General features: G+C 60.5%; 1 protein-coding gene across 3 annotated transcripts; it reads right to left on the bottom strand.

Moving 5' to 3' along the window:
- Positions 1-176: 176 nt before the first annotated feature.
- REXO4 (REX4 homolog, 3'-5' exonuclease) lies at positions 177-8,625 on the bottom strand. Of its 3 annotated transcripts, none has more exons than XM_033415326.2 (8): positions 8,249-8,625; positions 6,516-6,850; positions 4,968-5,105; positions 4,577-4,770; positions 3,299-3,387; positions 2,219-2,293; positions 1,623-1,755; positions 177-1,004 (listed from the first exon to the last, which is right to left on the bottom strand). In XM_033415326.2, the coding sequence occupies exons 1-8, from the start codon at positions 8,474-8,476 to the stop codon at positions 901-903; spliced, it is 1,296 nt and encodes a 431-aa protein (XP_033271217.1). In that variant the 5' UTR covers positions 8,477-8,625; the 3' UTR covers positions 177-900. The 3 variants fall into 3 exon arrangements, with proteins under 3 accessions (XP_033271217.1, XP_004285099.1, XP_033271218.1); XM_004285051.4 differs by having other exon boundaries at positions 1,623-1,697; positions 8,249-8,624; XM_033415327.2 differs by lacking the exons at positions 177-1,004; positions 1,623-1,755 and adding an exon at positions 1,762-2,077 and having other exon boundaries at positions 8,249-8,624.
- Between the last annotated feature and the right edge of the window lie 265 nt (positions 8,626-8,890).

Raw genomic sequence — 8,890 nt, 5'->3', positions numbered from 1 at the left:
ACCTGTCGCAGGCAGCCGCCCGGGGAGGTCTGCCTCTCCCTCCTCAGGCTGTACCTGATGGGGCGCCCACTGCCACAGGGCGTCTCCTTAGGGGTGGGGGTCAGGGAGAGGTGTCACCCAGGACCAGCAGGGGGACACGGCAGTCCCCTCAGACACTGAGCCTCACAAGCTCCAGCTCAAGTAAAAACCTGCGTTTATGTCACACAACATCCTCTGTGGGTTCAGACTTTTTGTACGGCTAGCAGGGGCTCAGTATAGCCTGCTGCTAAACGCTCCACTCACTGCGACCGGCTGCTCCTGTGCTCAGAAAGCCCCCCGCCCCGGGCCGGGGGGAGAGGGCTGCGGGCCGCCCGTGGTCAGAACGTCCATCCTAGTCGGGGAGTCGCCCACCTCTGGGGAGAACTGTTGCCACCGCGCTGGGCAGCCTGAGCTCCCCACGCCGGCCGTGGGCCCGACCTGCAGTTTAAACTTGTGTGCAGCGGGTGAGAAAGGAACCTTGAAAACCCCTTGACGAGGCTGCCGCCGGGCTACCCACAGCCGCGCGGTCCAGGCTCGAGTCCACGGAGTTCTTTCCTTTCCGTTGGCCGAGGCAACGAGGGAAAGGGGCCTCCTCGGAGGAAGGTGCCACACACCTGGGGACAACTAGGCGCTTCTGGTCCTGGGGCCCGGGGAATCCGCAGGGACAGCCCGTCCTCCCGTCCCACGTGCGGGGATGAGTCTCAGACGCCACAACCAGACAGGAGACGTTCTGCCCAGCAGCAAGCACGCCGCGTGCCCCTGCTGCCACGATTCTGAAACCTTCCCACAGGGTCACTGCTCCGGGGGGGACTCCATCTGCCCGGCGGCTTGGTCACAGCTGCCCGCGAGCGCGGCACAGGACGGGGCTCCTGCTAGGCGTCGTTACCGTGGGCGCTGGAGGCCGGGGGCCGCCTGTCTCGGGTGATGCTCTCCCACTCCTTCTTCACCAGGACGTACAGCCTCATCGCTGCCTGCGCATCTTGAATCTGGGGGACACGCAGCATCACCATGACTGTCCCGCTAGGCGACAAGCATGGCCACATACATGCCTGTCCACCCCACAGTTCCCGAGTCCTGGCATCAGACACGGACAAGTGAAGGAGAAAACTGACGAGAGCAGTGGTCCAGCACCACGGCCCTCACCGTGCTTCCGCGCCCCAGTTCATGGGAGGGAGGGACCCAAAGCGAAGGGATGACGTGCTGCCTCGTGGGTGCTCCAGACACCACAGAATTAGGAAGGAGACGGGGTGGGGGACGGCAGGCCCTGAACTTGGTGCTGGGGCACAAGAGCCCAACGGCTGGGCTCCGCGGGCCAGCGGGCTCACGCGCAGTCCTAGAGGGCCTGCAATCCAGACTGGGGCCTTTGTCTCCGACTACAGTACACTGGTAGCTTTTTGGTGTGAAGTGTTAGTTAAACGTAACCGTTTAGAATTTAACCGACACTTCGCAGGCCTGCTGTGCCGTGTCATTTATCACGGACCAGGAGCTCCTAAAACAGAAGCCGCCCGAGGCCCACTGTGTTTGTCTTCAGCTGACACTGCGCCTCGCGCACGAGGCCCGGCACAGCCCCCAGTCCCGAGGCCTGTCACCCGGGACACACTCACCGAGCAGTGCTCCGTCTGCTGCACCCGGATCCCCAGGACTCGCTCCGCAAGCAGCTTCAGAGACGGCCGTCCACTCTGCCAGGGGAGAGGGCAGCGCACAGCCACGCTCGGGTGGGGCCTCCGTAGGCCCTGCCTGGGCAGGGGAGCTGCCCACTGAGCCCCGACCCAAGGGACCTTCAATGTCCCTCCCACCGGAAGTGCCCGCGGCCCTGCAGGTTGGTGACACCCGGTCAGCCCACAGAGGAGGACCAGGAAAGGACTCTGCCATGTCTGCCTTCCGGCCTCAGGCCGCCCTGCTCATTCCAAGGGCAGCTCTGCCTCTGGAACAGACACGAGGGTGGCTTCCTGCCCAGTCGGGGGTCTAATCACAGAGATCAGGGAGTGGAACTCACCTGCCCTCAGCGATACTAACTTTAAAGTTGGCATTTGGCAGAACTCCTTCTCTTCTAAGATTCCTTTTAGTTTTAAAGGTTAAAAGGAAAAACCAAATGAAACCCAACGCCTTTCATCAGTGAGCCAGCCTTCAGGGACCAGGACCGACAATCACGTGAGCCGAGAAACAACTACGCTGTGCGGGGCCGCGCGGTTCCAAGCACCTTCACCAGGCTCCGGAAAGGCTTGTACTTCTGAGTGTCCCGGATCTTCTTCTTCGGGTGACCAAGAAACAACGCCTGGAGGAGAAAATAGGACGGGCGTTTTGTTGTCCATCTGCAGCAGCAGACCCCTTCTACCAAACTCCAACACATGACACACGTGCACACACAAATAAGACAAGCATTGACACGAGCCTGAACTTCTGAGGGAAGATCACCATGGGAACAGTGATGGAAGGACCATGGGCATGAAAACAGCCTTGAAACCGGGGAAGCCGGAGACTCAGTCACCAAGGAGCCAGCAAGCGGCTGAAACGCGGGTCTGCGCGGGGAGGGAGCACGAGATACCGGGGCCTCTTGAAGTGAGAACGTTTATGACAAAACGCGTCTCCGTGGGCAGGACTTTGTTTTTAACAGTTCAAGCTCTACTTTCTTTCTTTTTCAGCCGCACTGCGCGGCCTGTGGGATCTTAGCTCCCGACTGGGGATTAAGCCCAGGCCCTGGCAGTGAAAGCGCCAAGTCCTAAACACTAGACTGCCAGGGAATTCCCTCAGAATTTACTTTTAAAAGACATTTAAGACCAATTTCTATGGGTCCCTGAAACATCGGAGGCTGCCAAGCTTCCAGGAAACACCGTTTGAAAAGCTGCAGGCCCAGGAAGGACAGTCTCCCACAACTGCATGCCCCCAGCTTCTCGTCCCAACAGGTGGGTCAGCTCTGCCCACAGCAGAGACCCTAAGGGGCTGAGGCTGAGCCCCACTCTCTGGGGCACGGGAAGGGGACCCTCCGAGCCTGCCTGCCGCCCGCTGTGCTGGCCGCCATGGGCCGGCCTGTGACACGGGGAGTGCCCAGTGGCTCCGAGGAATGGGCGCCGGGGATGCTCCCCGACAGGAGGGGTTCTGCCCTGAGAGGGGTGGTGGCCCACCGGGCAGGTGAGGGTGGCAGACAGCGCCCGGCTCTGCCTACGAGGGTGTGCAGGGACCCGCTCCCCCAAGCTGACACGGTGGGCGCATCACCCGAGTCACGGAGAGAGCGCGACCACCTGGGACACCGCGTTACGTAAGAGGCGCCTGGAGCCGGCACCTTCAGGTCGTTGTGCAGCGCGTGTCCGACCAGAATCCGGCCCTTCAGCAGGTCTGCCACCTCCTTCTGAACGACTTCAAATTCTTCTCCTGGAAACAAAACAAAGCAGCGGTTTTTAGTGACATGTCCATCACTACCGTGCTGAGCGAGAGGCTCCCCCAGGTTAGACCTCCGAGGACTGGCAGGCGGGTCTCTCTGCTCAGGAGGGCGATGCCAAGGCCGAGGGGCCGTCCCAGCACCCCAACCGGGGAGAAGTGGGGGGAGCACACTCACAGCCCCCTGCCAGGGTAATTCTGACAGCTGAATCTAACAGTAAGAAGCCAGGGCATGTGTTTGATGTCTTTCCAACCGGAGACGAAAACGAGGCGGGGGTGGCCCTCGCCACAGATGGTGAGAAGCCCGGCTCTAGACCCTGGGCTCCGGAGGCAGCTCTGCTTGCTCTTTCGGAGCGGACCCCTTGGGGCTACGCCCTCCCCTAACGCCCAAAGGGAAGGGCTGCAGCAGCCGCGCTTGGGCCCCGCGCCTCTGCCCACCCGCGACCCTAGCAGGACCGGCAGAGCCCGGATGGAGATGTGGTCAGGCCCTGGGGCTGACGAGCAGCCGGGCCACCTCGGGGGCTGTGCTCCAGGGAACCTGAGAGGTGCAGAGAGCAGAGAGCACGCAGCCAGAGGACGACAGAGCCGCCGCCTCAAGCCCCTGCTCCCAGGATCTCCCCAGGTCCCAAATCTGGGGCCCCCTGGGTGCCTCTCTGCCCTCCCCCAACAGCCTGTCCATCGGCAAACCCTACGGGCTCAGCGTCCAGGCTGTGTCCCAAGCTGGGCCACGGCTCGTTGCCTTGTACAGCCACCTCTCTGACCAAGGGCACAGAGGACAGGCTCACTCCTCCACCCCCGCGCCCCGCCCCAGCCTATGCCCAGCGCCGAGGCCCCCCGAGGGAACCTGCGCCAGACCGGGCCCCTCGCTGCTCACGGCCTCCCCACGGCTTCCGAATCCTCGCGTAGGCCTGGGAGCCCCTCCAGCCTGTCCCGCCTTCCCACCCCTTCCCCACCCCACAGCAGCCTCTCTCCGTCCAGGAACGCTGTCCCGGTCTTCAGGTCAGGTGGCCAACAGGCAGCGAGGCCGACGCAAGCGGCCGTGGGAGCCTCTGAGCCCACCCGCCCGGGAGGGAGGAAGACCGCCGGGCTCTCGCTGCGCCCGCGCCTGCAGCAGAAAGGGCCGCAGGGAGACACGGAGGCGCTCCAGCCGCCCCGCCCGCGTGCCCGTGCTGAGGCGACCCACCCTGCGCCAGGTCGTCGGGCCGGATCCCGCTGACCGCCGTCCTGTAGTCAGTCACCGGCTGGGCTGGCTTCACGTACTTGTCATAAACACATTTCCCGTACTGGTTCACCAGGGACACGCGGGCCACGATGCTCTCTTCCCCCTTGGGGCCCACGCCCACCATCTCACAGTCCACGGCTAAGGCTTTAGTCAGGCTGGAGGGGAACCAAGGCTCCAGTTTAATCCACTCGCGGGACCAGGAACTGGCACCACCGCTCAGTTAGGTGACAAGGACGGGTGTCAGCCGGATGCCGAGAGGCGCCTGCCCAACTCAATGGGAGGAGAGGGAAGCGGGCCCTTCCTGAAGACCCCTGGCCCCGCCCCCCGGGGCCCTGCCCCACGCGCCGCGTACCCACTGAAGGCCCGCTCCTTCACCAGCGTGATGGTGCTCTCGCTCTGACCCAGCCGCTTCCGTGCTATCCTGGCTGCCTCCGGGCCGATGGCTGCTTCGATGTCCGCTGGGTCGACGTCGTCAAACCAGATGTCTTCTCTAAAAGGCAGAGGGGAGAACAGGCTGAGCGCGGGCAGGCGAGCGGGGTCTGCTCTTAGGGCAGCCCAGTCCCAAGTGCCTGGCCGCCAGCCCACCGCTCTGGCTACTGTGATCATCCTGCCACTTTCCTTTTTAATTACTCATTAGGGGCTTCCCTGGTGGCGCGGTGGGTAAGACTCCTCACTCCCAATGCAGGGGCCCTGGGTTCGATCCCTGGTCGGGGAACTAGATCCCACATGCCTGCCGTAACGAAAGATCTCGCATGCTGCAAGAAGCCCGGGCGCAGCCAAACAATAAATTAAAAAACAAACAACACTCATTAGCTGAAACTTAGGAACTACAAGCAACAGAAAGAACATAAAACAAAAATACGCCCCCCACCCCCAGTCAGGGGTACCGGCTGCTAACGTTTTCTTCTCAATTACAAAACGGTTCAGTTATGAAACATTTAAGAACCTCAGAGAAACGCGATGAGTGCAGAACATAGACAAAGAGCCCCAGCACCAGGCCCCCGGGCCGAGCCCTGCAGACGTGGGCTGCAGCCGGGCAGGGATGGGCAGCGGTGGCTCGTGACTGCATCTTTCGGGCTCAGCGTCCATGCCATTTCTTTAGAGGCAGCCTCCTGAGCTCACTGACTGGACGCGCCCCTCTGGCCATCTGCCCCCACAGGCTTCTCCCTCGTTGGATGTATCCCAACCATATTGAAGGAATCACTGAAATAATTTCAGTGCATCGTCTGTCGCCCTCGAGACAGAGGGACCTGTCGTGACTGCTGTTTCCAGAGAGCGTGCCTGGGGCAGTGACTCGCGGCAGGCACTCAAACTGTTCTTTCCTGAAACCTTCAGCGATGGTGTCCTCAGCCCCAGGCAACACACAGCCAGGCTGACTTACCATCACGCCACTCCTGGCTGAGCCATTCAGAGGCAGCCACTGACTTCTGCTCCTCCCCGGGTGGGTGACACCACAGGGTCTGCTGACCAGGCACTGGGTCGGCACGCTGCACCTCGCGGACCCGCCGCGGGTGAGCACGCTGAGGCTCCGGGCACGTCGGGAACCTGCCCCACACCACCCAGCTAGCAAGACGTGGCAATCGGCTTCACACTCGGGTCCCTGTGGCTTTGGCGTTCATTCATTCCAAAGACCCTTCCTTGGGGCCTCCCACGTGCCAAGCCCTGTTCTAGGCCCCAGAGACAAAGCAGCTATGAAACAGGCTGTCTCCCTCGTGCCCACATTCCAGGGGAGACAAATAGTCAACAAAGAAACCGACAGCACCAGAGTAAGGTGACGGAGGGGCCAGCAGCCTCGGCCTCCTTAAGGAGACAGGCCTTAGTCACTGTGACCCGGCTCTCGGCCAGGAGGCCGATTAGGCCAAGACGGTCATCACAGCTGCGCCAGCCCGGGGGTACTTACTCAGTGGGCGGGGCCGGAGGCAAGGTGGTGGCCACCTCCTCAGCTTTGCACTTCTTATGTCTGATTTCTCCTCGTTTCGGGGAAATGTCATCATTGGTCCTTTTCTTCGCTCCTTTCTCATTGCGCTGTGCCCGGATCTTCCTGTTCGTCAGACATCCTGAGGGCACAGAGCCCCGTGTGGCCTTGGGGTCTGTGTTTTCTGTCCCCATCTCATCTCTCTTTGCTTTATCTGAGATCACTTTCCTGTTTTGTTGGACACCTTGGGGCTGCTTTTTGGAATCCGTCTGAGAGAGAACAAGAGCCTCTTCCGGGGCCTGTGATTTTTGTTTCAGCAACTAACGGAACCCAAGATAAAACACGAAACACATTTTAATTTGGAAAACACGCACAAAGGATTAAGAAGGCTTACACATGTGTGTGTGTGTGTGTGTGTGTGTATGTGTGTGTAAAAGCAACCTGTTTCCACATTTAGAGTTAACTCCTTCACAGCTCAGGCCAACAAGCTGGTGCATGGCAGCCACCTTCTTGGTTTGCTACTGCTGTGAGGGTCTCAGGAAGAGAGGAGTGTGTCCAACAAAAAGAGGCTGAAAAAGGGCTGACAGCCGCATCCCTGCTCTCCTACACGGAGGGCTGAGGTCTCCCAGCCCAACCTCCTCTTGCGTGCAAGTCCCCGGTGTGGCCATTCTCAACACGGTTAGCACCCTGCTACGTGGCAACCAGCTGAGTGATCAGGCGGGTTTCTACTTACCTGTTCCTATAATGTTTAGAGAAGAAAATACTTTCTTGTATGAACTGGAGAAAACACAAAGTTTTTTCCATAATAAATATCCCTCTGCTTGCTTAGTTTTGCTTTACTTTCTTGAGAGAAAGAGATAAAGTTACAGCTCAAGAAGTCAGAGCACCCGGGGGTTGCCGGAGGGAAAATTTCATTGGCCTGTGTGTCAAGACAGGAGAATGCTTTGGACTCTGCCCTAAGGTGCCCGGCTGTGTTAAGAAGCTCAGAAGCTCTTACGTTCCCACTCTCACTCTGAGGCTCCCTCCGTAACCGATTTCAGGAACTAGAAGAGACTTTGAAGGTCACGCCCCACGGTGTGAATGTGCACCCCCGTCTGCCATCTGCTAGCTAGCTATGCGACCTTGAGTCAAGTTCCTTAAACTCTCTGCCTCATCTAGAAAACAGCGATGACAACAGCAGCCAACTCAACGGAACTGGAGAGAATTTATGAATGAAGCAGAGCAAACAGCATTTAGGAGACAGTAACCTGTAGATAACTTTGGGCCACTGATTCCGAGAAAGGCAGTAGGTACAACACGGCATTACGAGCAGGGACTTGGGCGTCTGACTCCTGGATCTGCTGAACCGGCTGCAAACCTGGACACCTTACGTAACCTTTCCAGCCTATTTCCTCGTCTGTAAAGTGGAGATGATTAAGGACTCTATCTCAGGGTTGGTTAAATAAGAACACATGTAACTCGGCCGGCAGCGTCTGCACATTTTAAGAGCTCAGCAGCCGGCGGCAATTGCTGTCAACTCTCACCTATTAAAGATCCAGGGTGTCGCCAAAATCCTTTACATCAAGTCCCTGCCATTCACTGGCCTGCGAGCTCGCCGCCGCCCGCAACAGGCCACCTCTCTGTGAACCGCTGTCCACAGCGTTCACGCCAATCTGCGCTCCCTTGGACCCCACAAGCCCTTCTCCGTTTTTCCATCCGCGGGGCCTCCGCGACCTTACCTCCTCCTGCAGCGCCTTCCAGTTTTGGGAAAAGTCCTCCGGTGCCTTTGGAGGTCGCACCACGACCACGCCAGGGCCGTTTCCCGGCTTTCTGCCTGCTTCTCGCGCTTTGTTCTTCCAAAATCTTTTCTTCCTGTTTTTCTTCCGATTCGGCTTCTTGACGAGCTCGGGCTCAGGCGCGGGGTCGCCCGGGGCGCGCTCGGGGGCCAGCACCCTCGCCTTCGCCATGCCGGCACCGTCCCGGCCCCCGCGCCCATCCACGGCGGCGCCGCGGCCCCGGAGCCGAGCTCTGCCCGCCGAGCACAGGTCCCGCCGGACCCCAATTCGCCGGCCGCGGTGACAGCAGCGCGCGGGACCCCGGAAGCCGCCCCGCGCGAGTCTCCACACGTGAGCGCCGATCCCAGGAAGTGCCCTTCTCTCGCCGACCGGCTGGAAACCGGGTCTTCGCCTCTGGTTCCGCGCGGCCGGGAGCAGGGCAGGGCTCTTTGTCCCCCAAGGAAAAGGGCTGCCACCCCGGCGAGCGGCGTCCGCGGTCAGCGACCCAGGATCCGGTTGGGGTAAGCCCGGGATCTCCCCGAGGGCCGGCCTGGGGCCGAGAAACGTGAGCGCCGGAAGGGAACTGGGGGGGGCCGCCGTTGGTGT

This window comes from Orcinus orca, chromosome 6, assembly GCF_937001465.1.
Source record: "Orcinus orca chromosome 6, mOrcOrc1.1, whole genome shotgun sequence".
Lineage (NCBI taxonomy): Eukaryota > Metazoa > Chordata > Mammalia > Artiodactyla > Delphinidae > Orcinus > Orcinus orca.
The sequence above is the reverse complement of the archived record's forward strand: the minus strand, read 5'-3'. Positions and strand labels throughout refer to the sequence as shown.

Bases quoted from the DNA above. Each gene is read 5' to 3' on its own strand.
- REXO4 (XM_033415326.2), bottom strand. From the start codon at position 8,476: ATGGCGAAGGCGAGGGTGCTGGCCCCCGAGCGCGCCCCGGGCGACCCC. The intron at 3,388-4,576 runs GTGGGTCGCCTC...TTTTGTTTCCAG, and splicing joins GCCCGACGACCTGGCGCAGG to GAGAAGAATTTGAAGTCGTT. The intron at 1,005-1,622 runs GTGAGTGTGTCC...CGTGTCCCCCAG, and splicing joins AGCAGACGGAGCACTGCTCG to ATTCAAGATGCGCAGGCAGC.